The sequence below is a fragment of the Brassica napus genome, chromosome C9 (genome assembly GCF_020379485.1).
Source record: "Brassica napus cultivar Da-Ae chromosome C9, Da-Ae, whole genome shotgun sequence".
Classification (NCBI taxonomy): domain Eukaryota; kingdom Viridiplantae; phylum Streptophyta; class Magnoliopsida; order Brassicales; family Brassicaceae; genus Brassica; species Brassica napus.
Window position 1 is genome coordinate 6,828,145 of NC_063452.1, and position 27,733 is coordinate 6,855,877.

At 38.0% G+C, this 27,733-nt stretch overlaps 4 protein-coding genes, 1 long non-coding RNA gene and 1 pseudogene across 6 annotated transcripts; 4 read left to right on the forward strand and 2 right to left on the reverse strand.

Moving 5' to 3' along the window:
- Positions 1–645: 645 nt before the first annotated feature.
- LOC111211616 lies at positions 646–12,161 on the reverse strand. Its single transcript, XR_007328459.1, has 3 exons — positions 12,026–12,161; positions 11,784–11,904; positions 646–1,037 (listed from the first exon to the last, which is right to left on the reverse strand). It is a non-coding gene; the product is annotated as an uncharacterized LOC111211616 (long non-coding RNA).
- A 210-nt stretch (positions 12,162–12,371) lies between these two features.
- LOC111211615 (probable disease resistance protein At5g66900) lies at positions 12,372–15,652 on the forward strand. Of its 2 annotated transcripts, XM_022712845.2 has the most exons (5): positions 12,372–13,158; positions 13,384–14,146; positions 14,223–14,431; positions 14,683–15,194; positions 15,283–15,652. In XM_022712845.2, exons 1-5 carry the CDS (start codon positions 12,513–12,515, stop codon positions 15,286–15,288), a joined length of 2,136 nt encoding a protein of 711 aa, XP_022568566.1. In that variant the 5' UTR covers positions 12,372–12,512; the 3' UTR covers positions 15,289–15,652. The 2 variants fall into 2 exon arrangements, with proteins under 2 accessions (XP_022568566.1, XP_022568565.1); XM_022712844.2 differs by having other exon boundaries at positions 12,396–13,158; positions 14,683–15,652.
- A 753-nt stretch (positions 15,653–16,405) lies between these two features.
- Positions 16,406–19,124, forward strand: LOC125592599 (probable disease resistance protein At5g66890). The gene is made up of 3 exons (XM_048767884.1): positions 16,406–17,587; positions 17,875–18,092; positions 18,190–19,124. Exons 1-3 carry the CDS (start codon positions 17,391–17,393, stop codon positions 19,026–19,028), a joined length of 1,254 nt encoding a protein of 417 aa, XP_048623841.1. The 5' UTR covers positions 16,406–17,390; the 3' UTR covers positions 19,029–19,124.
- Positions 19,125–20,119: 995 nt separating this feature from the next.
- Positions 20,120–21,061, forward strand: LOC111211626. The gene has a single exon (XM_022712855.1). The coding sequence runs from the start codon at positions 20,120–20,122 to the stop codon at positions 21,059–21,061; it is 942 nt and encodes a 313-aa protein (XP_022568576.1).
- A 28-nt stretch (positions 21,062–21,089) lies between these two features.
- LOC111211622 (LOB domain-containing protein 36-like) lies at positions 21,090–23,745 on the reverse strand. Its single transcript, XM_022712852.2, has one exon. It carries the CDS (start codon positions 22,345–22,347, stop codon positions 21,340–21,342), a length of 1,008 nt encoding a protein of 335 aa, XP_022568573.1. The 5' UTR covers positions 22,348–23,745; the 3' UTR covers positions 21,090–21,339.
- A 1,651-nt stretch (positions 23,746–25,396) lies between these two features.
- On the forward strand, positions 25,397–27,710 carry LOC111211625 (annotated as a pseudogene).
- Positions 27,711–27,733: the final 23 nt, after the last annotated feature.

The window sequence follows — 27,733 nt, forward strand, 5'->3', positions numbered from 1 at the left end:
ACTAAAATACATTAAAATACATTAAAATAAAATAAAGTAATAATCAAATTGTAATGATTAGAAACTTAGTGGAGATAACAAATTTAGTACAATTTCCCAACTTAACATTTAGTTAACTTAATAATATTATATTAATAAGATATTTAGTGAGTATATCTCATCATTAAAGTTGCTCTTAGCGAAATAACTTTTCCGAAATCTCAATGAACGTATGATGATTTCCTAGGTTGGTATGGTGGGAAGAATGGTGTGAATACACATTCTCGTGTGCATTTACTTTTTTAGAAGGGCGCAGAGGAAATTACCAAAAATGAGTCCAAGGACCACTTGTAATAGTTTAGGTTTATTCTTTCCGTTATAAATTATAATTCACATTGGCACAGAGCCTTAATATATACAACAACATTTAATATTTTTGTCTTCCGCCATGTATTTGCCTATAGCGTCTCACCTGCCTTTGGCACTGCTCAAATCGATCTCGGTTCATAGACATGTTAGGAACTTGATGGTTAGTGTCGAGGATGTTCCCAGTTAGTCGATGTGTTGCCTTGTTTAGGACCAGAGTGTTTGGAATCAGCTCTTTACATGTTGGACTCGTTGTATTCGGACGACGGAGGAGTAACGGCTTTGAGGGACGTGCACGGCTTTCGCGGTAAAATAACAGTGATATCAAAGAGAATAGTCGGAGATAGTGAAAATGCTAACAAGAAAGTGATATCAAAGAGAATTATACCAATCAAATTACCGGTTTTTCTCATTTTATTACTCACAACCATTCAGGTGTAAAAATGTAAAACTCAGAGGACGAGGAATGCTCCTTTGTGTATTCTACTAGTTCCCTCTTTTTCTTCTGATATTATTATTCCGATGAGCTTGCTTGTTTGAGGGAAGAGAAATCAATAGACGCCAGCTTTGGGAGGGAAAGTGTCAATCTCATCCTCTCGAGTGTCCATGTGAACAGGCCTATACTCCAACCTCACTTTCTCATCTTCCCAGTACCCCAATGTATGCTTCATCCATTCTCCATCCTCCCTTTTCTGCACACACAAGTCATTATATATATTTGAGAGCTGGTTCACTACAAGAAAACAGCGATATTCTGACGGACATTCCGACGGAAAATGAAATCCTCGGAATATACCGAGGAATTTCCGAGGAAATTCCGAGGAAACACAAAATTTGGTTTCCTCGGAATTTCCTCGGAATATACCGACGGAATTCCGAGGAAACTACAGTCCGTCGGAATATTCCGAGGAAATTCCGAGGAAAACTCTGTTCCTCGGAAAAAACCGATGAATTCCGAGGAAATATTATAGCCGTTGGAGAGCCGTTGGGGGATTTTACAAAATTCCGAGGAAATTCCGACGAACTAGTTTTGTCCGTCGGAATTCCGTCGGAATTTCCTCGGTATGTCGGCAGGATTTAAACTATAAATACAAGCACTCCTCTTCCTCTTCATTCACTTCATATCTTCATCCTCCCTCTTACTCTATTTACACACGAATTTGATTCATAAAAAATATGTCTTCTTCAAATTATTTTCGTTCTTGGATCGATCGACCTCATTTGGATCCGAACACGAGATTGCTTACGGAAGAATACCAACGAGGTATAACTGAATTCATGGGGTTAGTTCACCGACAACCGGAAGCAAAAACAGGTATGTTAAGATGTCCTTGCTCTAATTGTAAAAATAGAAAGGTTATTAAAGAGTGGGATGTTTGGACTCATCTATATTTGAGTGGGTTTACACGAAGTTACAAAATTTGGTATCATCATGGGGAAACTGATTATGAACATGGTAGTACTAGTGAACCTCAGCCAGCGGTTAGATTAGAAGAACCAATTAGAACGGATGTAGATTATGGTGTAGGTACTGAGCAGATGGTAAATGATCATTTTAGAGGGGAAGATTTACCCAATGCAGAAGCTAGGAGATTTTATGATATGTTGGATGCTGGAAAGCAACCATTGTACGAAGGTTGCAGAGATGGTCATTCAGCTTTATCATCTGCTACAAGATTGATGGGCATTAAAACAGATTATAATTTGGCTGAAGACTGTGTGGATGCGATTGCTGATTTTGTAAAAGGTATTCTACCCGAGGATAATGTAGCTCCTGGTTCATACTACGAGGTTCAGAAACTCGTAGCTGGTCTTGGTTTATCGTATCAGGTAATAGATGTATGCAGCGACAACTGCATGATTTATTGGAGGGTGGATGAACAGCGGGTTACATGCAAATTTTGTGGAAAGCCTCGTTATAAAGATACAAGTGGAAGAGTTCCAGTGCCATATAAAAGGATGTGGTATTTACCTTTGACGGAAAGGTTGCAGAGGTTGTATCTGTCTGAACGCACAGCGCAACCAATGAGATGGCATGCGGAGCACTCAACAGATGGTGAGATCAGACATCCTTCAGATGCAAAAGCGTGGAAGCATTTCCAATCAAAGTATCCCGACTTTGCGTATGAGAGAAGAAATGTCTACCTTGGATTATGTACTGATGGTTTCAGTCCGTTTGGCAAGAGTGGAAGACAGTATTCTCTATGGCCCGTCATTCTTACACCATACAACCTCCCCCCAAACTTGTGCTTGCGACGAGAGTTTTTGTTTCTCTCGATTCTCGTTCCCGGACCAGAGCATCCTAAGAGATCACTTGATGTGTTTCTTCAGCCACTAATATATGAGTTGCAACAACTATGGGCTCAAGGTGCTGAAACATACGATGTTTCGTGTAAAGAAAACTTTCAAATGCGGGCAGTACTAATGTGGACAATAAGTGATTTTCCAGCATATGGTATGTTGTCTGGATGGACAACGCATGGAAGGCTATCATGTCCATATTGTCAAGATAACACTGATGCTTTCCAACTAAAGCACGGAAGGAAAACGTGTTGGTTTGACTGTCACAGGAGATTCCTACCACCTGATCATCCATATCGTAGGAGTAGGAATTTGTTTACGAAGAACAAGAGGGTGTTTGACAGTCCACCTCCGGAAATTTGTGGGAAAGATTTGAAGATACAACTAAGAGATTTTGGTGCAGAAAGGACGCCAGAAGTCGGTGGACATGAGCGTTTTCCGGTAGATGCTGTTGGAGAACTACATAACTGGCACAAAAAAAGTATTTTCTGGGATCTGCCATACTGGGAGGATCATCTGCTAAGGCATAATTTAGATGTCATGCATATTGAGAAGAACTTTTTTGACAATCTCATGAACACGATCCTTAATGTTCAAGGTAAAACAAAGGATAATTTGAAGTCAAGACTGGATTTAGTCGATATATGTGCTCGTTCAGAACTTCATGTTGATGAGAATGGTAGGGCTCCTTTTCCCATATACCGACTTGATGCAGCGGGAAAAGATGCGTTCTTTGATTGGATTTCAAACGATGTGGAATTTCCAGACGGTTACGCATCAAATTTGCGTAACTGTATCGACAGAAAGGAAGGAAAGTTTACTGGCTTGAAAAGCCACGATTGCCATGTAATGATGCAGCGCCTCCTTCCGTTCGCCTTCAAGGAAATATTACCACGAAATGTTCATGAAGCAATTGCAGGGATAAGTGGTTTCTTCCGCGATTTATGCACGAGATCAGTGACTCTTGAAGGTATTGAAAATTTGAAGACTAACATAGCCGTGATTCAGTGCAACCTTGAGAAGATATTTCCTCCCTCATTTTTTGATGTTATGGAGCATCTTGTTATTCACCTGGCAAGAGAATTGGAACTTGGTGGTCCTGTGCAGTATAGATGGATGTATCTGTATGAGCGGTATATGTTCCATTTGAAGAAGATGGTGAAAAATTTAAGTAGGGTGGAAGGTTCTATAGTCGCACAGATGATCAATGAAGAAACTTCAAACTTTGCCGAGTACTACTTTCCAGCAGAAGTTCAGACCAAAAACAGAAGACCTGCTCGGCATGATGATAGAGGCGAACGGGCAACATATCATGTTACGGTTCCAGACATTTTCACAGACGTTGGACGACTTAGCGGAAAACCAAAGGACCGTCGACTTACTGAGCAGGAGCGCAGTCATTTGCAAACATATTTGCTCACCAACTGCGAAGACGTTCTTCAATATGAGAGGTAAATAAATGAGCTTACAAATTTTTATTTTAACAAGTTGAAATTTAAATCTTAATTAATTACATTATTGTCATCATATACAGGATTTTCATGGCAGAAAAGCGGTTCGAGTATAGATACGCCACAGAGGACGAACTAGAAGAAATGAAGCAGAGAGAATTTACTGGATGGATGTTTACTTATGTGAGTGCTTTAAACAAATTAAAATATATTTTATCACATATTTATACTAATTCACATTTATTGATATAATATATATATATGTGCTATTAATAGGTGTCTGCTGGTTTGGCCAGAGGTGAAACATTTGACGATTGGATACGTGAGATGGTCGTTGGACCAAACTTTGTTGTGAAGTCATATCCGAGATTTTGTACTCGAGGATATGCATTCACAACTCAGAAGAGGAGACGTTCGAGTACGACTTATGATGCTGGCGTTTGTTCTGCATCAGGAGATGATGTATACTACGGACACATACATGAGATTTTGGAAATCAAGTATTTGGGCATGGTTGGATTGCGCTGTACTGTTTTCTATTGTGATTGGCACGACAACACCCCAGATCGAGGTGTGAGAACAGATGCATTTGGTGTTATATCAGTAAATTCGAGGCGAAAGCTGCAATATTATGATCCTTTCATTCTTGCTTCCCAGGCCGATCAGGTAATTAAATGTTAATTATTCAGAATGATTCATCATCATGTGTATTAATTTATAATTTTTCTAAATGTTACAGGTTTGTTATATCAAGTACCCCCGGGTAAGGAACAGAGATGATCCATGGGTTACTGTTACAAGACTCAACCCGAGAGGCCGAGTTCAGGGAAGTTCTGAGCTGGAAGACCCACTACAACCAAGCACATCCGGCAACTGTAGTGCAGCAGAAGATTTAGCTGGAGTTGGCCTTGTAGTCGATTTAACCGACTTTGGAGAGGAAGCCGTCGTTCACGTAGAGGATGAACCAGTAATTGGAGAGTTTCACCAAGATCCAGATTCAGATTCATCTGGTGATGATGACTCGGAAACAGACTACCATTGAACTTATTTTTTTTTTTTTTAAGAAATACCGAGGAAATTCCGAGGAACACTTGATATAACCTCTTTCCTTGGATAATAGTTATTTGGTTTATCTAGCAAGGCAAAGCTGAATACGAATTAAAAGCTACACAAAACACAACCAAATAAAACAAAGAAACCATGTAAAAGAAATACGAACTCATAATTAAGAAACCTAAAAAAAAACTCAGTTCAAAATTAACAGAAAATAAGACCATAAAACGTTAGAATAGAAAAGAAAATAAAATAGCCGGTGATAGCTCCTACTCCTCGTCTCCTGCTCCAGATGTTCCTGCATCGTTGGGTCTCTTGGACCTCTTTCTTACCCTGTGTGTACCACTCGAACCCGAACCAGAGCTGGATGGAGAGTTGTCCCGATGAACTACATCATCCTTTTGGCAACGACACGGCCTGATACGTGAAATGGCAGCCCAGATCTTGTGTAGCATGTCGTTGTTTGTCTTTATGCTCTGATCTCTCCAATGTTGTTGCTGGCGCGAAGTGGCGTTCGGTGGAAGCTCTTGCAGCTTGTACTGGCTGGAGTCTGATGGGAGTAGCTGATGGGGTTGTGAATCATCTGGAATGGCTTGTGCAGCCTCATCTTGTCCTTCTTCATCAACCACGCCCTTGCCTTTGGTCTGATATTTTGGCGTGAAGAAGGATGGCTTGTCTACTAGTGCGGTAGCAGGGGGTAGAAACTCAACTGCAGCCTCTGAAAGTAGAGCAGTCAGGCCGATCTGAGGCAGGTGGCAGTAGAGTGTTTTCTTCGCTCGGTCCTGGAATACGTAGACGTAAGGACCATCCCGATCGATCCTCGAGTGGGGACCAGCTATGAACTCCTTACTTACTAGAGAAATGACATCCAGGTAGTTCCAAGCAATGTTGTTCGATCTGTCCAGTGCTACCTGGTGGTTCTCACAGTCTACACCCACATGTCTAAGGATCCGAGTAATCACTGCACCAAATCCACATGCATTGCTCTTGGATTTGGTTACTTTCCCCTTGTATCCTGCTAAGTTTGCGGCCAGCACCGCTCCCATGTTGAAGGCAGTAGCAGGTGGGAATGTAGAGTTTCCAAATGCCGGTAGCAAATGCCTCACACCTTGGTACAGGAGGCACAACTCCCATTGCGTGACTGATGCGGCTGTGGTTGTCCCGTATAGCAATGAGCCAATGAGGCGTGTCGCATATCTCAGTACTGGGCTCCGGATAAGTGACTCCTTTGCCTGAGAAGATCTATAAACCCCTGTGCCAATCGTTTCCCAGAAGTTCAACAGCTCTGAAGTCCAATAAAGACCATATGTCCTCTCCCCCGCACTCAATCCAAATAGTCCGCAGAGGTCTGTGAAAGATACCTCATAGTATACTTTCTGCACTACGAATGCCAGAAAACCTTCCTGATGGCTATCATCGGGACGGGTGACGTATGCGGATGCTATGAACTGGCGTACCAACTCCGGATAAGTGGGTTCCTTGAGGTTGCATAGTTGGCCTAGACCCATGTTCTGGAACAGTCCTTCAATGTCTGCTTTGATTCCCAATATTGTCATCGTCTCAGGACATGCTAGTTGTGTAGCCGGAACGGCTACCTTCTTCATGTTGTTGTAGTGGGTGGTATCAGACTTATCCCACTTCTTTGGCCTTTGCTTCTCCAGCTGTGACGAACCCGCTTCTTGTGTGTTTTTCTTTGCTGATGTTTTCGTGCGCTTCATTCTCTACAAAATAGAATCATTGCTCTCAACATGGTTATAATCAATTAAGAAGGCAAAGCTGAACATGAAAATGAAAAGCAAAATCGAGTTGTGATAAAAAAAAACGAAATTGAAAAAAATTCTCTATCCCTAAATCATCTCAAATCATGTTCCAAACTCGTTGATCACAGACAATTGTGTTCTATTCCATGTTTAAACATCTGTTTCATGCATATTTGATCAAGGAATCAACACGGAAATAAGAAATTCACAAAACCCAAAAAATTGCTCAAGAACACGATTTCAGAATGTGGAGATTCGCGGAGTATACCTGTCTTAGGGTGAAGACGAGTGTAGGAATCAGGTAGAGCTCGAAAAATCAAGTGGAATAGAGCCCAAAATTGTTCAAATCGGATGATTATAGAGAGAGAAAGGGGGGGGCGAATTATAGGGGAAATCGGAGGGGATGAGAGTTCTAAGGTTTAGATCCAAAAAAGGTCGGGTTTTGCCTTATAATTCTGTTTTCCGAACACGCATCGATCGATGCGTTTTGTTTCTATAACGCATCGATCGATCACATTCTTACGGCCCGGGCCATCTTGGTAATCGATCGATGCGTTTTTGTTCTATAACGCATCGATCGATGCGTTTTTAAAAAAACATACAAGATTTTCCGAGGAAATTCCGAGGAACAATTCAGATTGTCGATCGATCGATGGGATACTCTCATCGATCGATCACAATCTTACGGCCCGGTCCATCCTAGTAATCGATCGATGCGTTTGTGTTCTATAACGCATCGATCGATGCATTTTTAAAAAAACATACAAGATTTTCCGACGAAATTCCGAGGAACAATTCAGATTGTCGATAGATCGATGGGTTACTCTCATCGATCGATCACAATCTTACGGCCCCGTAAATCCTAGTAATCGATCGATGCGTTTTTGTTCTATAACGCATCGATCGATGCATTTTTAAAAAAACATACAAGATTTTCCGATGAAATTCCGAGGAACAATTCAGATTGTCGATAGATCGATGGGTTAATCTCATCGATCGATCACAATCTTACGGCCCGGTCCATCCTAGTAATCGATCGATGCGTTTTTGTTCTATAACGCATCGATCGATGCATTTTTAAAAAAACATACAAGATTTTCCGAGGAAATTCCGAGGAACAATTCAGATTGTCGATAGATCGATGGGATACTCTCATCGATCGATCACAATCTTACGGCCCGGGCCATCTTAGTAATCGATCGATTTGTTTTTGTTCAAAAACGCATCGATCGATGCGTTTTTTTAAAAAAAATTACGTTTTGAAACCCCAAACACTAGTTCGTCGGAATTTCCTCGGAATATTCCGAGGAAATTTCGAGGAAGAAGAGGGTTTCGTCGGAGTTCCCTCGGAATAATCCGAGGAAATTCCGAGGAAATAGGGTTTTTAAACCGAAAACAACGTTTTGCCGTTTGAATAACACCTATATAACCCTTATTAAGTGTCTTACGTTCATTATGAAGTCAAAAATTTGTTCCTTACCGTATAATTAACACTTTTCCGATTGTATGAACGAAATCTCGCAACATAAGAGAAACACTTATACCTTTTAACGAACGGTAAAGGGAATACTTTCAATTAGTTTTGAAATTTGTTATTTCATGGTTTATGCTCATGTATACAAAGAATCCTCAATGGTATGCATTACAATTGTATAAGAAATGAAATACGGCAAAAAAAATTGATGTTTTGAAACCCCAAACACTAGTTCCTCGGTATTTCCTCGGAATATTCCGAGGAAATTCCGACGGATATTTTACTATCTGTCGGAATTTCCTCGGAATATTTTCATTTTACCGGGCAAATATTTCGCGAAAATTGAAATTAGAATTCCGACGGAATTCCGACGGATAATGTCCGTCGGACCCTAGGTTTTATAACCACGAGCCCCTTCTTCTTCCCCATTTCTCTCTTCTTCCTCTGCGCCTCCTCTCCTCCTCTCCGGCGATTTCCCCCTGAAATCCGACGATATCTCCGGCGATCTCCCTCTTCTCTTACACAAATCATGTAAGGACCCTATCCCACTCTCTTAGGTTCTATTTGTTAGGTTTTTGTGTAGTTTTGATAGATTTTTGTTAGGGTGATTGGTTAGGATTGTGATTTGGTTGTATAATAGGTTTAGAATTGTGATTTGGTTGAATAATTTGTTTTGTTGAATTGATTTAGAATTTTTTTATAATTTTTTTATTTTTTGTATTTATAAAATCGATTTTTGTATATAAAATCGATTTTTGTATTTTACAAAACGATTTTTCTATATAAATTCGATTTTTTGGATTTTACAAAAAAAAATTTCTATATAAATTCGATTTTTTGGATTTTACAAAACATTTTAATTATTAAACAATTTTTATTTATTAAAACTATTTTTGTTTATTAGAACTATTTTTATATATTTATTAAAAAAATTTAATATATATAAATCTTTTTCTGTGATTAAATTATTTGGGATTTTTTTTAATAAAAAAAATTAATTTATATATTTCTGTATTTATTAAATATATTTTTTAATTTACAGGTCTCATGATGATCAGACCCGGCCTCGACAGCGTCGTGGTCGTGGTGGTACGGGGAGCCAGTCTCGGGATTCCAGCCATTTTCAGGATTCCCCTTCGCCCCACAGCTCCAACCATACATCTCCCTCTGCTGCACCCGCTCATGCTCCTCTCGCTCCCGCTGCTGCATCCGCTCCTGTTCCTCCGGGTCCTCCGGGAGTGATGAGGGTTGCGGAGTTGGTTCAACAGCCCGGTCGTGACCATCTTCCGTATCTCACTCCGTATCCACATGGACGGGGTCAAACATGGTAATTAAACATTTTTTTTTCTTTAAATTTGGATTCATTATTAACCGTTTGTTCTTTTAATAAGGTTCAACCGATCCGGGAACGGGATCAGCGCATGGATCAACCGTATGATGTACTCGGCCCTCGACAGTGGACATCCGACTTTCACTCACTTCCCAACCGACAAGCAGGTTCTGTGGTTTCGTCAGTTTGCGGTAAGTATTCTAATTTTTTACTTATATTTTTAATCTTTAATATAAATTTTCTACTAATTGTGTTTTTTTTTCAGCAAGAGTTCAACTGGAATTCCGATGAGACGCTCTTTATCTATCACCACTTCGTCCATAAAGTAATGGACAACTATGGGAAGCAGATCCACGAGTGGAAGAAGAAGTGGGAAATCAATAAGGTTCGATTTAATTTATTAAACAATTTTTTAATTTATTAAACTATTTTTTAATTTATTAAACTTTTTCTTTTTTTTTAATTAAAAGGTCCCAAAGTCGATGAACGATACGGTCTGGAAGGAGTTGTGTGCGCATTGGGATAAGGAGGAGACGAAAGAAACTTCTTCCACCAACTCCACCAACCGCAGGAGCGACCGTAAAGGGAAGGGCATCTACAAGCATAACTTGGGTGCTCAATCTATTGCCACTCTCGGAGATCGCATGGTAAGTTCAACCGCTTTTTCTTCAATTATTTGAGTTTCAGAATTTAAATTTATTGTGCATTTCTTCTAATTTCTAATGTTTCTTTAATTTTATGTTTTTTTTCAAGGCGGAAGAAAATGATGGCGAGCCGGTCGATGATCTCGCCCTAATGAGGAGGGCGTATACCAACAAGAAGACCGGCCAGATTGATGACGGTCTTGTGAGGGACGTGGTCGACCTGGTCCAAACTCAGGTGGTAGACGAAGTGTCTCAGCTTCAAACCGAGGATGACGCTTCGACGGCTTCGACCAACTTGTCCCGGTTTCGAATCAACGAAATCGTTGAATCCGTAAGTTTTTTTTTTTTTAAGTTCAATTCATTTATTTCTTGGTTTAAATTTCTAAATTTGGCTTTTTTCTATTCAGTCGGTTCCAAAGAAGAAGGGACGTTTGTTCGGTTTGGGTCGTCGCACCCGGTCGGTTCCTCCTTCTTCTGCACCACCGCCCTTTGTTGATCCAGAAGTACTTACGGCTCAGTTGAAGGACAAAGATGATCGAATATCTTTGTTGGAGACCCAGATGGCGGCTCAACAGGCGGGCTATGAGGCACAGAGGAGGCTGAACCAGCAAATGATGGAGATGATGCAGAGGATGTACCCGAACGAGGTGTTCCCGGACGTGCCAGACCCGTAGTTTTTTTTTCCCCAATCTCGGAATGTTTTATTTTTATTTGTGAAACTTTGAATATTAATTAGTATGATTTCAATTTTACTTTTAATTTCATATTTTCGAATTTAAATTTCAGAAATTTTATTTTTTCAAAAAAATTAATATTTTTTACATTTCGAGGAAATTAATTATATTTTTCACTACATCGATCGATGCGTTTTTGAACAAAAACGCATCGATCGATCCGTTTTTTTAAAAAACATAGCGAGGGACATTTCCCTCGGAATTTTCCGAGGGACAACTCCCTCGGAAAATTCCGAGGAACGGATCCCTCGGAATATACCGAGGGAACAGTTCCTCGGAATAAACCGAGGAAAAAGTCCGTCGGTATACTCCTATCGATCGATGTATATATGTCCAAACACGCATCGATCGATGAACTTCCGAGGAATTATCCCGACGAAGTTCTACCTCGGTATATTCCGAGGACTTTTCCGACAAACAAGGGATCCTCGGAATTTCCTCGGAAATTTATTTCCTCGGAATTCCGAGGGATTTCAGAGGAAAAAAGAAATTCCGAGGAATTATTTCCGACGACGTATTTCGTCGGAATTGCGTCGGAATAACGATATTCCGACGAAATTCCGACGATTTTTTCCCTCAGAATCCTTGATGTTTTCTTGTAGTGGTTCTCTATCATCATCATCTTCATCGCTATATGATATAGTCGTATATATATATATATATGAATGTTTTAAGAGGAAGAGAATGAAACCGTGAAATCCTCCCGAGCATGTGCTCCTCTGCTTTCCTTTCGTGCTTCCGCTGAATGCATTGTTACGGATGCGTTTATCAGAAGGTTCTCCAACTCTATTGTCTCTATCAGATCAGAGTTCCTGCACTCGCCACATATAGCCAGCCTCAAGAGTTTTACCACACCGTTAATTTACATTAATAATTAATAATATCGATTCACAATGATAAAAGTATATTTTCTTCTATTTTTTTTTTTTTTACCATATCAAACGCCGATCTTTAACATGGACATCCTCGAAACTTTCCCATGCCTTGTCGATCAACTGACAACCTGTGATCAATTACTTAAGAATTGGTGGCCTTTGCAGGTGAGATAGAGCTCTGAATTCACTATAATAAGTTAAGACAAGTCTTTCATCCTCGAAACACGCTCCCGTCTACCGAATCACATATGGCGCGTGTGGATTAACGGTCTAACGCAGAAGGTTAACGGTAATAGCGCGGCAAGTGGGAAGCAGGAAAGAATAACACTTTCCAATGGAGTAAAAGTCAACGACGACGGCGAAGACTGCTTTGAAATGAAGCTAATACTTTTTTTTTTATTCGGTCTTCCTTGTCTACCTTCTATCGTTTTCGATATTCTCGAAGCATCGTACACCTGAGAGGTCTCCTAAAATCTTATAATCTGACAAAAGCTAAGAGTTTTTTTTTTTTTTTTTGTGTTTGGTCCGAAGGAAGAAAAACAAGAATGACCGATTGGGTTGATCTGGGATTAGGTTCTGTTGCGGGAGCTTTGGTCTCCGAGGCTCTGAAACTTGTGATCGAAGAGGCAAAGAAGTACAAATCCTTCAAACCCTTGTCCAAGGATCTCGTATCAACGATGGAGAGACTGCTTCCATTGACCAAAAAGATCGATTCAATGCAAAATGAGCTAGACCTTGGTTCAGGGGAGCTAAAGCAACTAAGGGAAACGATCGAAAGAGCTCGTGTTCTGGTTCTCAAGTTTCCAAGCGTCCGGTTCTACGAGAAGTCTAAATACACCAGAAAAATAGTGGAAATCAATGAAGATTTGGCCAAGTTCTGTGACATTGATCTACAGCTTCTTCAGTACAGGAACCAGTTGACGTTGCTGGGTGTGGCGGGAAACCTTGTGGATAAGGTTGACGGTTTAAGTAAGAGAATGGACGGATTGATGAGTGTTCATGTCCCTGTTTTTAGAGATCTTTGTTCGGTTCCTAAGCTTGATAAGGTGCTCGTTGGATTGGATTGGCCTTTGATGGAGCTTAAGAAGAGACTCCTTGACGATGCAGTGGCTAATCTCGTGGTCTCTGCTCCTCCTGGGTGCGGGAAGACCACGCTAGCTACTCAGCTTTGCCACGACGCAGATGTCAAAGGTAAAGAGATCTTAAAAGTTTCCATCTTTACACTTAGACTCAATGTTCAAGAAATTAAACGGGTGCCGATTTTTTTGAGTGTCTTAAACGATTTTTTTTTAAAGTTGGTTTTAGAAAAATTGTTTCGGTTAGGTCCGTTAGGCGCGCTGCCTATACCGATTTTTTAGAACACTGCTTTGACTTGTAGTTCTTGTTTCTAATCATCTAGTGTTTCCATTTTGGCAGGGCATTTCAAGCATATCTACTTTAATGTTGTCTCAAGTACTCCTAACTTTAGGGTCATAGTACAGAATCTACTTCAGCACAACGGCTACGCTCCACATACGTTTGAGAACGACTCTCAAGCAACCGTTGGCTTAAGGAAACTGCTGGAGGAACTCAGAGAAGACGGTCCTATATTGTTGGTGTTGGATGATGTGTGGCGAGGAGCCGAGTCCTTGCTTCAGAAATTTCGAATTAACTTGGCAGATTATAAGATCTTGGTGACTTCTCGGTTTGATTTTCCGAGTTTTGGTTACAACTATCGTTTGAAACCTTTGGAAAATGAAGATGCCAGAGCCCTTCTGGTTCAATGGGCATCACGGCCTGTTAACACATCCCAAGCTGAGTACGAAGATCTTCTCCAAAAGATACTGAAACGCTGTAATGGATTCCCAATTGTTATTGAAGTAGTTGGCGTTTCACTTAAAGGACGATCTCTAAATACGTGGAAAGGGCAGGTGGAAAGCTGGTCTCAAGGGGAAACTATTCTTGATAGTCCTTCTCAGCCTACTGTGCTGGAATGTCTTCAGCCTAGCTTCAATGCCCTGGAACCTAATCTGAAGGAGTGTTTCTTGGACATGGGATCGTTTCTCGAGGACCAAAAGATACGTGCTTCTGTAATAATTGACATATGGATGGAACTATATGGTAAAAATAGTAGTATCTTGTGCATGAAGTACCTTGAAGACCTTGCCTCTCAGAATCTACTCAAACTTGTTCCTCTAGGGTATGTTGTTTCTGTTTGCACCTTCTTGACATGTAAACCACTAGAGGAACTTATTTTTTTCTTGGTTTATGAGCAGAAATGAGACAGAAGATGGTTTCTACAATGAGTTCTTAGTCACTCAACATGATATCCTCAGAGAGTTGGCTATACGTCAAAGCGAATTAAAGGAGAACTTGGAAAGAAAAAGACTAAACTTGGAGATAAGAGGGGATACATTTCCAGACTGGTGTCTGAATGGACCAAGACATCCTGTTGTTAATGCCTCTATGTTGTCTATCTCTACAGGTAAAGTAATTATACAAATCTCTGATTTTACTATAACCAATTTCCAGGAAATCACTAGGCGGTGGTTAGGAAGCTTATAGAGGGTTAATGTTTTGAACATCTAGACCGACTTTTTAAAAAGTCAATTGGAAAAAATCGTTTCGTTTACACTCTATTTGCCAACTAGGCGGGCGCCTATACCGATTTTTAGAATACTGACTATAACTATTAAATATGTTTGGTCTTTCATCTTTTTCTTGTTGTTGTTACAGATGATATGTTCTCATCAAATTGGGTTGAAATGGAGTTCCCCAATGTGAAGGCTTTAGTTCTTAATCTCTCTTCACCGGATTATGCATTACCAAGCTTCATTACTGGAATGACTAAGCTCAAAGTTCTGACAATAACAAATCATGGTTTCTATCCAGCAAGATTGAGAAACTTCTCCTGCCTCAGCTTATTACCAAACCTGAAACGGATCAGACTGGAGAAAGTTTCAGTCACTTTGCTAGACATTCCCCGGTTGCAACTCGCCAGTCTCAAGAAGTTGTCTCTGGTCATGTGTAGCTTCGGTGAGGTTTTCTATGACTCTGAAGAAATAGATGTCTCTAAAGCTCTGCCTAGTTTACAGGAGATTGACATAGACTATTGTTATGATCTCTATGAGTTACCTTATTGGGTTTCTGAAGTTGTTTCATTGAAGACACTTAGCATAACAAACTGTAACAAGCTCACTGTACTTCCTGAAGCTATAGGCAACTTGAGTAAACTCGAAGTGTTGAGGGTGAGCTCTTGCATTAATCTCTCTGAGCTGCCTGAAACGACTGATAGACTCAGTAACTTGCGGTTTCTGGATATATCTCATTGCTTAGGATTGAGAAAGTTGCCTCTAGAGATTGGGAAGCTAGAGAAGCTGAAGAAGATATCGATGAGGAAGTGTTGGAGATGCGAGTTGCCAGATTCAGTGAGGGATCTAGAGGATCTGGAGGTCAAATGTGAGGAAGAAACTAGGTTGGTCTTATGGGAAAGGTTGATGCCAAAAATGAGAAATTTGAGAGTTCATGAGGAGGAAACAGAGCACAACCTCAACTTGCTTCAAATGTTTTAATGTTATGAGGGAAATAGCATTTTTCATAGCTTGTTTCTGTCTTGTAAAGTTGTAATGTTGTTATTCTCACCATCCATATGTAACTAGAAAATGTTATTTCACAGTACATATTTGATATGATTTCTTTTCAGTAATCATGCCATAATGGAATATTTCCAAGATGGTTTATGTAATTGTGCATGCAACCATATTCTTATAACTAACTAGGAGTTTCATGCGCCATGCGCAGAAATAATAATTTTTAACATAATATTTTTTATTTTAAAAAAAAAAATTGATTTATATTTCAACATTATTAATTTATATTTTAACTTCAATAGTTATAAGAAATCATAAACGTATTTTTGTAATCTTATTCTTTTTGATTTGGTATAATTATTTAAATTTGATTTGATTTAATTTTTAATAAAGATAAAATTAGATTTTATAAAATAGTTTTAATTATATTATTGTGTTTAATGATTATTATTTTAAATATATATATATATATATATATATATATATCTTCCCATCTAATTTTAAATATATACATATATATATATATATATTTACATATAAATATAAATTTTAAAAAATTTGAGACTTTGTTTGTTTTAGTTAAACTGAAAAATATTTTTGTTAATTTAAATGATGAAGATGAACGGATAAATTTAAATAATGTTTAAATATTTAACTATCAAATTTTTTTTTGGATTAGTGTTACTTTATTTAGTTTATTTTTATTAATGTGAGATACACATATATTATTATTTTAATTGTGATATATGAATTATTAATATATTTAATAGTTTACCATAAATAAATATTTATATGGAAAATTGACATTAATGATGATATATGAGTTATTTTTATTACCATATTTAAAATCTATGCAAAAAAAATTAAAATTTTATAAGGAAATTTTACATCTCACAATTAATATGATGCCATGTCACTATTTTCTAAAACTTTGTCATCTATTCTAAGTGTCATGTCATCATTTTTTCAGCGAGAATGATTGTAGTGACTACATGTGTATAAATCACTTCGCAAATATAGTTTAGGGGATGTTTAGTTAAGATGCATTTAGATAAATTTAACGCTAATTATTTCTGAAATAAAACAAATTAGGATTGGGAACATGCCACACTTCCTCTTGCCCTAGATCCGCCCATATATGACGTTCACAATACATATTTGATTAGGTTTTTACATGCCACAGGCCCACAGTGATATATATATTTTCAATTATCATGCCACAAGATTTTTGCGTACGTCAATCTTTTCAAAGTCATTTAAGAGTATTCAAGCGTTGTTGATCCTTATCTAAATTCAGACTTGAACAGAGTATTTTTCCATCATTTCTACAAACTATAATAGTCATATTCCACAATGTTCATTTTAATAATGAACTATATATAATCTTTGTAAATTTCTTTGAAATCTTGAAATAGAGAGGTCAAAACAGCAGTTAGATACAATCTCTCATGTTGTTATTATTTTATTTTTTGTCATCTCTCTTGTTACTATTATTAAGGGTGCATTTGTTTTCTAATAATAATTATTATTAATTGATTCTTTTGTTGCATTTTTCTTTGATTATTACTTTTCGTCACATTTTCTTAATTCAAGTCGATAGACATTGTTGACTTTTTTTTTTTTTGAAAACAACATTGTTGACTCTTCTTTCCCTAAGGAAACTTCTTTTCCGTGTTTGTTAAGTCACTAGTACCCCCGTTCTAGGTAACTTCTTTTTTGGGAGCGCGCGACTTTTTCTTCGTTATAAATATTCAAATAAAGAGACTCTCAAAAGAGAAAATTTCCCTGTCTTCTGCATTCAATATTAAGTTCAGAAAAAAAACTCTTCGGTCATAGGGAACCATTATAGATTCGATGCAAAGTTTTGATGCCTTGACCCACAATCTTAGAGAGTATTTCTTGGACATGGGCTCGTTTCTTAAAGATCAGAAGATCATTGCTTCCACAATAATCGATGTATGGTCTGAACTACACGGTAAAGATAATATCATCTGCATGAATTACCTTCAAGAGCTTGCCTCCCACAATCTTCTTAAACTTCTTCCTCTTGGGTATGTTCCTTTCTATTCATTTACCAATTCTTTGTATGTTATTATTTATTCATCTATCAATTCTTGGTCTTATTATACGTGCTGAAACTAGATTATATATCCAAAAGATCTAATATCATGACCTAAGTGGCATCCTAAACCTAAATATTATATCTCAAATCCTTACTCCCAAGTCCAAAAATATATATAAACCATTACCAAAATAGTAAACTTTACATTTGAATAGATTCAGTCTTTTTAATAGTTCTTTCCTTAAGTTTTTCAATTTATATATGCTTTAATATTAGGAAAAATAAGTATGAAGATGGATTTTTCAATGAGTTCTTGGTCAAACAAGACAACATCTCAAGAGAATTTGCCATACATCAATGCGAAAAAGAGTCGTTATCGATCCTCCAAAGGAAAAGATTAAACTTGGATATACAAGAGAACAAATTTCCAAACTGGTGTTTAAATCAAACACAGCCTGTTACTTTGAACGCCTCTTTACTCTCTATCTCTACTGGTAATACAATTGTTTCTTACTCTGTTTTCACACACTCTTTGATAATATTATGTAACTTGATGTAGTTCATCTTTCTTTCTTTCCTTTTTGATTACAGATGATTCATTTACATCATGTTGGGTTGAAATCCGTTGTCCAAATGTTGAAATTTTAGTTCTTAATCTCTCTTCATCAACTTATGCATTACCGAACTTCATTGCTACGATGGAGAAACTGAAAGTTGTGATGATCATCAATCATGGTTTTGAACTTACAAAGTTGACCAATTTGTCTTGTCTCAGCTTATTACCAAACCTGAGACGGATCAGATTCGAGAAAGTTTCCATCACTTTGCATGACATTCCCAAACTTCAGCTCAAATGTCTTGAGAAGCTATCTCTTTGGTTGTGTCGTTTTAATGATGCTCCCAACGAGTTAGAAGACTTAGAAGTTGATGTTACTGAAACCCTACAGAGCTTACAAGAAATCGAAATAGATTATTGTTATAATCTTATTGAATTACCACATTGGGTATCTCAAGTGGTTTCACTTAAGAAACTTAGCATCACGAACTGTAACAAGCTATGTAGACTCTTAGAAGGTATATGCAGCTTAAGGAACCTTGAAATGCTGAGAGTCATTTCTTGTAGTAATCTCTTCGAGCTTCCTAAAACAAGCGAGAGACTCAACAATTTGCGGTTGCTAGATGTTTCTGGATGCTTCCAATTGAAAAAGTTGCCTCTAGAGATTGGGAAGCTGCAGAAACTAAATAAGATTTTAATGAGAAATTGTTATCGATGCGAGTTGCCGGATTCAGTTAAGAACCTAGAGAATTTAGAGGTAAGATGTGACGAAGGGACAGTATTCTTGTGGGAAAGATTCAAACAAAAGATGAAGAATCTGACAATCATAGAAGAAGAAACAGAACATAACCTCAACTTGCTTCAACTGCTCTAATGTAAGTTTTGCTTGTGTGTGATATTTTGCAAGTTTGTAAAATTGGGAAGTATATGAATACAGACAAGATATTTTACATTTGGAAGTATATGACTACTGATATGATATTTTACATTACATTTTCATATTTTATCAGTCCATATCTATAAATAGTTAAGAGTAATTCATAATTCACTATGTGAAATTATTGCAACACGAGCTAGCCATTAAATTTAATAAGAATACCAAAGGTAATTCAGTCAAAAAAAAATACCAAAGGTACAACTAGTGACTAGTGTTAGCAACATGGCCTATCAATTGTGCACTTACCCATAGGCCAGTGCTTAATTTAATGATCAATGCTCATCAATTTCATCACCTTCTCTTTATTGCTATATACTAAGCATCCGACTGGTTAGATTAGTATACTATTATATGCACATGCATGTACATTAAGTATCCAACTCTCATGAACCATCAGGTAAAAACATCTACAGCTCATCCACATATATACATCTTATGATCATATGACATGCTATGTTCAGACGGGTCAATGAATGAAAGCTAGTTAACGTTTTAGATTGGTTTGACCATATTTTTCGATGGTATTGTAAGTGTTTTCAGCCGTTGTTGGTGCAATTAATATAAAGAAGTTTAACGATGTGATTGAAGCTAATATATGGATGAATAAAGTGTATCTAATGAAACACCACTTCGAAAAATTTCCAGATAGAAAGGTGTAAACAAATCGCAGACTCTTCTTAAGCTACACAAATTGCTCTATTAGGAAGAAGAAGAAGAAGAAAGCTAGTAATATAGTACTATATCGTAAACTACTACCAAATCATAGTCTAGGTAAAGAATCGGTGAAGTGATGTGACCCACCACGATTTTAAAACCTTTTTAGTTAATGCATTGTTGTTCAGAGAATCCAACACAAAGTAAGTTTTAAAATATGGCCAATAAGGCTAGAAAAACTAGAAGATGTAATGTACAAATGAAAAGGCTCTATCATTTTTTTTTTGGTAAAAAGGCTCTATCATTAAATGTCGTATAAAAGCAAAACTTGGCTAATCTGTGCCGCTAAATCAGGGTACTATGTCGCAACTACAATGGAGCAAACAGAACCGATCCCTAACCAAAGCCTCTACCAAGCCATATGGAAAGCTAAAATATCTCCAAAGCTTCAATTACTCTTGTGGAAAATAGTGAAGGGAGCTCTGGCCTCAGGAGAAAACTTAGCAAAACGAGGTCTTCTGTCTAACATTACTTGTAGACACTGTGGAGAGTTTGAAACCACCAACCACATCTTCCTACACTGTAGCTTCACCAGACAGATATGGACTGCACACATTTGGAAACTGAATTTCAATCCTTCAGACTGCGCATCGTTCAGTGAAGCCTTCATGGCTTCAAGGAGCCATATCAACCTCCCACCGTTGGGAGTGACAGGAAATTTGTTCCCATGGCTATGCTGGGGAATTTGGATGGCGAGAAACTACCTTATATTTGAAAGCAGAGCCTCTCTACCTGCGGACATTGTTTCGAGATCAACCAGAAATGCAAGGGAATGGTGGGAAGCCCAACCGACCTCACCTGCAGCTCCACTGGGACAGAACCGTGTGACTACTACAGCCTCAGGAACGACAGGTATGATTATTTGCTGTTCTGATGCGGCATGGCAGGCGATGACGAACAGGGCAGGCTGTGGCTGGATATTCACAGAGGAAAGCGGCGAATGCATTCTACAGGGGACGGCAACCTTCGATCACACAGTCTCTCCATTAATGGCGGAAGCCTTAGCTATTAGATCAGCCCTCCTCCACGCCCTCGAAGCGGGTTTTTCAAGAATCTGTATAAAATCAGATTGTCAAGCACTTGTTGCTGTTATCACCTCGACACATCACCCGACGGAGCTCTACGGAATCACTCGGGACATCGAGCATCTATCCCTTTCTTTTGATTGCATTGCGTTTACTTTCATCCCAAGAAACCTTAATGTTATGGCTGATTCACTAGCCAAATCAGTCATGTACTTGGCATCAGCCAACTAAACTTCTTCGGTTGGACTGCTTCTTTCGTATTTATAATATTGGTGTTCAAAAAAAAAAAAGGCTAATCTGTGCCAATGTAACTGTACTATACCCGAAAGAATAACCAAAAAGCAGAGAAAGTACACCAAATCCAAACCCTAAACTATTTTGATCCTAAATGTACCTTAAATTGAGAAAACATTTGAGGTTTTTGAGTAAGCGAGAAGATTAAAGGCCGTTTCCTCTGCTCTCTACTTCTTTCTTCTTTTACTAATTACCGAGATGAACCAATGGTACTCCTAGCTACCCTCCTCGTCGCTCTCTGAACTCGTCTGCGTCTCCTGCGTTTGAAGCGGCAGCTGTTGAGAAGATTGCGTAGGCATGAATAACTGAGCCTCAATATCATAGGTACCACCACCAAGAGCCAAAGAGTGTGACACGCCGGTTACGGTTGTACCACTGGGCGTCAATTGATTAAACCCGGTTGATGTAACAGAACCGGTCGGTACAGAGTCAAAACCATCATTAAACCTCAAAACATGAGCCTGAGGTTGGTTTAGATGATGTTGATGTGAACTGCTACTACCTCCTTCCCCATACGCTCTTAACATTTCACTATGCTGCTCTCCAGCAACCGCTTCTGGTTGCTGAAACTCAAAAAACTGTTGCTGTTGCTGCTGATGATACAGTTGTGCAGTCGGAATAACCATCATCGATGGATCATGATGCTGTTGCTGAGTCAGCTCAGCAGACACTGAAGAAGAAGAAGACGGTTGCTGCGTTTCCGGCATGAATTTCTGCGTTTGGGGGATGAATTGCGACTGATGCGTTTGCGGCGTGAAATGCGTCTCCTGCGTTTGCGGCATGAACACCGTCTGCTGCGTTTCCGGCACGAACTGCGGCTGTTGCGTTTGCGATTGCGGCATGAAATGCGGCTGCTGCGGTTGGAGAATAGGAAACATAGCTTCAGGACCGATGTAAGTCGCGAGTTCTCTCCTGGCGACGTCAGTATCGCGTTGAATCTGTTTGAGCCGTTGTTGTTGGAGTGAGATTAAACCGACGCAACCGTAAACCGGGTCTTGGATTCTAGTTTCGGCTTCGTAGACAAGAGAGGTAACAGCGTCTTCTCTTTGGTTTAAGGGTAGTTCGCTGAGAAGCTTAGCGACGTTACTTGCTCCGAAAGCTTTGTGAACGCATGAGAACTTGTTAGGTTGGTCTGGTGGGAAGTGTGGTGCGAATACACATTCTCGTGTGCATTTTCTCCTCAGGAACTTGCAAGCTGAGCATGGAGAGTTTGAAGACGCCATCTCTCTGCAAAAAAAAAAAAGAAGGAGAAAAAAATGACTTTATTTTATTAAATAAAAACGTTTCACCATCGTAAATGCATCGAGGAAACTTCGTGTCATAGTCATACAAGATAACACTAATCTATTAATATCAATCCATGTCAATCAAACTAATGATATCAGTCCTGCATGTAAATCGAACTATTAACTGAATCAAATCATCGATCAAAGAATGGAAACATCAGTCGTACCTCAATTTAATCCGATCTCTTTCGAAAACGTTCTTCTCTGATCTTTGTTTTAGCTAGGTTCCTGGTAGTCGCTCTCAAGGTTCTAGGGTTTCTGTGAAACCCTATTATTTATCTGATCTCCGATTGACTCTTCCTTAAGCTCCAAGATTGTTAAATGTTAACCAAGATAAAGGAGAAGAAAATGGAAAAAAAAAGAGGAGGGTTCTCTTATGATGGAGGCTATCTTTTACAGTAGCGTATGCAAGCCATAAACTATAGGGCGTTAAGATTACAATAGAGGAAGATCTACAGCCGTCGGGTCTTAATAATTATTATCTGGGGTTTTAGTTATAAAGCAACCACGTGCGTGAATGGTGTTATTATTTCATTTGATTTTGATTTTGATTAAATTAAGTTATTTCATTTAACTGATGTCTTTGTCTCGAGATAAGTCCTTTTCCTCTAATCTCTTCTGTTTCTTTGCATTTTCCTATAATCTCATGCTGATACGAAATCTTTTTTTTTTTTTGATTGATAAACCCTATGGCTGATCCGGTCGATCTCGGGAGGAACGCACTTAGTGCTACAGAGTGTACTAGCCCGAAAGCGTACCACACTGCCTCATCCGAGTTTGAAATACCTTCCGACTAATGCCGGGGGTGGACCAATCATCTGTTATGGCCCACCATGTAAACCACTTGAACCGAAACTCAAGCCCAGGCTGGTTAAGTAGTGATAATTTAGTTCACAGGGAGAATCGAACCTAGGACTGATGTGGGTACACACCAAACCCCAAGAGATTACCACTAGGCTACCACCACCTGGTTCTGAAATCTTAAACATATTTACTAAAAAAGTCAGCCCCACGAATACATACTTTTTTTTATTTGCTTCCATCTTTATATATGTACATTATAAGCCCCAACGTCCAATTAACTAATCATCATTCAAGTATTCAACTATCAGATACTTAAGCAATTATTTTAAAACTTCTATGCTTTACTTTTGCAAAATTCCTTTTATGGGATTTAGTATTTATAAAATTGTTGACTATAGATTTATAGTTACTTAATTATACATTTTGATAAATTCTTTAATATCTGACCATATTAGAAATTAAAGAACTCATCAATTAATTATATCAATCAAATAATTTAAAAGAATTCCAAAGATAATTTATACACTTGCTCTTCACGTAGTTAAGCTTACAAATTAAGTTTTTAACATTTTACTGGGTCAGGGTAGCATCCAGGTCCCGCAGTCTGAGCTAGATCAGTCTAAAGACGAGTCAGCTAGACCGATCAAACGACTTAGTCAGGATTAGACTGATCGTCTAAGACAGTGTTGGTCAGTTAGGATAATGATGTCGAGTCCAGACATAGCAGTTGAGTTTGTCGGACTGAACTGGTCGGATTTCAGACAAGACAATTGAACTTGTTATCTGAGATCAGTAAGTCTAAGTATGGAAGGTGATTAAAATTAAGGACGGTTGGAGATGATCTTTCGATGGAGGGTATCTTTTATAGCAGCATCGAGATTAAAAGAACTAAAGTGTATGAATGGTGACAGAGTAAATGCGTTTTTCAAAGCGGTATTACACAATCCGCTTTTGATTCACCAATCACAAATATTACTGAGGTGTGTGCGGTATTGGTGGACAAAAAAAGCAAAAACGCACTTGGTCAAAAGTGCTTGTTAATTAACTGACCACTCTTCAAAACCGCACATCAGTTAATAAGCAGCGTTTTTGTCAAATACGCACTTCAAATAAACTGATCGGTTACTTTTATATTTGAAATAAATAGAAAAAGTTGACAATTGTCACATAATTATTAATAGTTGTTTTTTTGTTCTAGAACTAGAGATTTCCATTATAAAAAAATGCAATAAATTTACTTTATAATTTAAACATGATTAATATATTTAATCTATTTATACATATGACACAATAAAAGATAACACTGTATATATTTATGTGAGAATCAAAGTATTTAATACTATTTTTTTGTTATATAGTATTCATTTATTAAATATGAAAATAGATAGGCATCTGCACATTTATCCAGAACAGAAAACAATACTGAACTAAACCTCTTTTTTCGGTTCGGTTCAGTTCAAGTCTAATATCTTATATCTATGGAATCCAAAAATTGGAACCAAATTTTGTATTTCACATTATTTTTAATATTTATCTTGTAAAACCGCAAAATATTTTTTAGCAATCAAACATTATTCTGTATTGCTTATTTTATCAAAATTTTACTTATCAAATGCATTTCACTTTGAAACATTTTATTTTAAAATATATTTATTATGTTGACATATTATTTATATTATTTTAATATATTATATATTTTATACCATTATTATTTTATTTATTAAATAATTATTCAATACCGTAAATATGTATTGTCACCAATCAAACATGATTCCACACTGCTTTTTACTTAAAACCACAGTTGTTCTATACCACACTCTAATTCCGCACGAACCGCACTTGCACTATCCCGATTTTAATACCAATTCCGCTGTAACCATTTGGAGCCAAAATGTCAAGGGAGGAAAATCTACGTCTGAGATAATCAAGCTCACGTGGCAACTGGAGGTGGAACTAAAGTGTTTCGTTATATATGTTCAACAAAAGTCCAATTCACACGTGGTTGTGTGTTTCATCACTGATAATTTGAGGAGGGGTTAATGATCTGAATTTTTTTTTTTAGATTTAATATTAATAAAATATTTAAACATATAATTAATCATTTGAAAAATATTTAAAATCTTATATTATTAGAAATTAAAGATTTTATCAATTAATTATGTCAAAGATGATTTAATTATAGTTAAATTTAATAAATACAAATATCATCTTTAAAATGATATTAAACATTTATTTTAAATTAAACTCTATTTACCTTTATATATTCAATCTTGAAAACAATCAAAATCCAAAAAGATTCATTTGATAGGGGCATAATTGTTTCTATGTTTTGCAGAACAGTGCGTAACAGTACATAACGGTAGTTACATAATGACACCTAAAGCTACGGATAGAGAGTTCAATTTCACTAAAAAAAATAAAAACATTCAATGAAAATCAAAAATTTCAAAATACTTTTCATATAGAAAATCGAAGCTATATTGTCAATGGGCCAAGTTAAAGCCCAATATTAAATTAGCTAAAACCATAGAAAGCCCACGAAGCTTAAACCCCTGCCACTGCGTTTGATGGAGAAAGCCGTAAAACGTCACTCCAACTCTAACCAACAGAGATGGCGAAATGGTGGCGTGGCCTGAGATCCGTGGCGGAGGTGGCTGATCTTCCGGCATCTTCATTCGTTCGATCGATTCGGTGTTTGCATCGAAGAGTATCGGCTCGTGATCGGACGATTGGCCGGATTCCCGCCGTGGTTTTTCCCCAGCCGGTTCTCGAAACGAGGCGTTTCGATGAAGCAGATTAAGTGGATTATCGACTCGGTGGGTCTCCCGTTCTTGTGTTCGACAACTTTCAAAGCTCCAGATCCGAGCTGGGCAGGGCTCGTCGTCGCTAGTTGAATCGGGCCAAGTTCTTCCCCTCAAGGTAATTGCCTGATGTATTCTGATTACAAACATTGTGAATGAGGTAGCTGGTGATGGGATTAATATTGTTTTGGTTATTTCAATTATAGATGAAGAAAGTGGAAAGGTACTTAACTTAGTCTTCGTATGGTATGGGCTAATGATGAAGAGCAGCTGAAGGTTGATGTTCCTCTTGTTTTCAAAGGGCTAGATAATTGCCCCGGTATCAAGAAAGGTAACACTCTTTATGGACTGATAGGAGAGTTATTGTCTGTGGTCTTGTCTTGTGCTTCGTCTTTGGATTGTTAGATCAATGCAAAGATTTTGCTTAAGCTACGTGGATTGTAATATTTCGATTAATGAGCAATCTTCAGATCAGTTTTGTGTTTCTTTGCTCGATAATGCTCTTATTACTTCTCTTGTGCCTTTAGCTAAATCTTGTTTAGAGAGATCTTTCACTTTTATCTGACGGCAAACGAATTAAGAAATGTTCTTTTGTAGCAATGGAAATTTGAAAGTGTACTGTTACTTGATGTATATGATGAGCTCATTTGTACTGTTTACCTATAATATGAGTGTGTTTGCTGCTGTGAGCAGGGGGGAATCTACGGTCAATGAGAAGCAGTCTGAAACTTGTAGGCCCAGCGGAACACATCCCATCTAAAATCGAAGTAGATGTGAGCCAGCTGGACATCGAGGACAAAGTGTTATTGCAAGAAGTTGTATTTCATCCATCGTTGAAGCTGTTGAGCAAGAATGAAACATTGCCTGTGTGTAAGATTGCGGCCACAAGCCCGGTGAAAGAACAAGAAAGCTGTTCAAGCATAAGTAAAGTCTTGGAAAAGGTAATATGTTGTCCCATTTTGTGAAACTTTCTTACAAGGAAAGAAAGCAGATTTTTTAGAATAACTTTTTTTTTGTTCTTGTTTCTTTTGTGCGTTTTGAGCAAAAAGCAAAAATAATGTTTCTGTTTATGCATCTTTTTATATGTTACTTAACACGTAGCCAGCGACTTGGTCCATTAGCAGTGGGAACTGGGACCTAAGAGTTACATGTGTCTTGTGTTGTGTGTTGCGACCAGAAGATCTATGCCTACGTATTCTTTGGTTTTCTTTGACCGCTGACTTGTTCGAAATTTGATCTCGATCGAAACTTTGTATTCGGTTTACTATAGTGTCTCAACTATTGTGGGAGTTTAGTAAAAATAGTGTCTTATTAGTTACAATTCATGACCACATTTATTTTCTATTGGCTAATTCCTCAGACGAACGTACAGTACGATTTTACATTGGACTCGGCTCTACACCCGTCTATTTACAGTGAAAGTTGGCAGCAACAACAACAGTACAGGTCTCCTGAACAGTGAACCGTCTCCTTCCCAACGACCTAAGCTATGCATCTTTTCAGAACACGTTTGTTTTGCACTAACCAAACGATATCATTTTGAAGCTATTGTGTATATAATCTAATCCAGTGTTGGAATGATAGAATAGGCTTCAAAGAGAGAGAAAGAGAGTTGTGTATAAACTGAGGTCTTGGAGCAACTCCAATGGTGCTGGAGTCCTTAGCAATATAATAGTATTTTTTTTTTTTTTTTTTTTTTTAATAGTTAAGGACTTTAA

What these genes read in the sequence shown, in the direction of transcription:
- LOC111211626 (XM_022712855.1), top strand. Translation starts at nt 20,120, where the DNA reads ATGGAGCAAACAGAACCGATCCCTAACCAAAGCCTCTACCAAGCCATA.
- LOC111211615 (XM_022712844.2), top strand. Translation starts at nt 12,513, where the DNA reads ATGACCGATTGGGTTGATCTGGGATTAGGTTCTGTTGCGGGAGCTTTG. An exon ending in CCACGACGCAGATGTCAAAG is followed by an intron (nt 13,159 to 13,383) that starts GTAAAGAGATCT and finishes CCATTTTGGCAG; the next exon opens with GGCATTTCAAGCATATCTAC. An exon ending in CTCAAACTTGTTCCTCTAGG is followed by an intron (nt 14,147 to 14,222) that starts GTATGTTGTTTC and finishes GTTTATGAGCAG; the next exon opens with AAATGAGACAGAAGATGGTT.
- LOC111211622 (XM_022712852.2), bottom strand. Translation starts at nt 22,347, where the DNA reads ATGGCGTCTTCAAACTCTCCATGCTCAGCTTGCAAGTTCCTGAGGAGA.
- LOC125592599 (XM_048767884.1), top strand. Translation starts at nt 17,391, where the DNA reads ATGCAAAGTTTTGATGCCTTGACCCACAATCTTAGAGAGTATTTCTTG. An exon ending in CTTAAACTTCTTCCTCTTGG is followed by an intron (nt 17,588 to 17,874) that starts GTATGTTCCTTT and finishes CTTTAATATTAG; the next exon opens with GAAAAATAAGTATGAAGATG. An exon ending in TTTACTCTCTATCTCTACTG is followed by an intron (nt 18,093 to 18,189) that starts GTAATACAATTG and finishes TTTTGATTACAG; the next exon opens with ATGATTCATTTACATCATGT.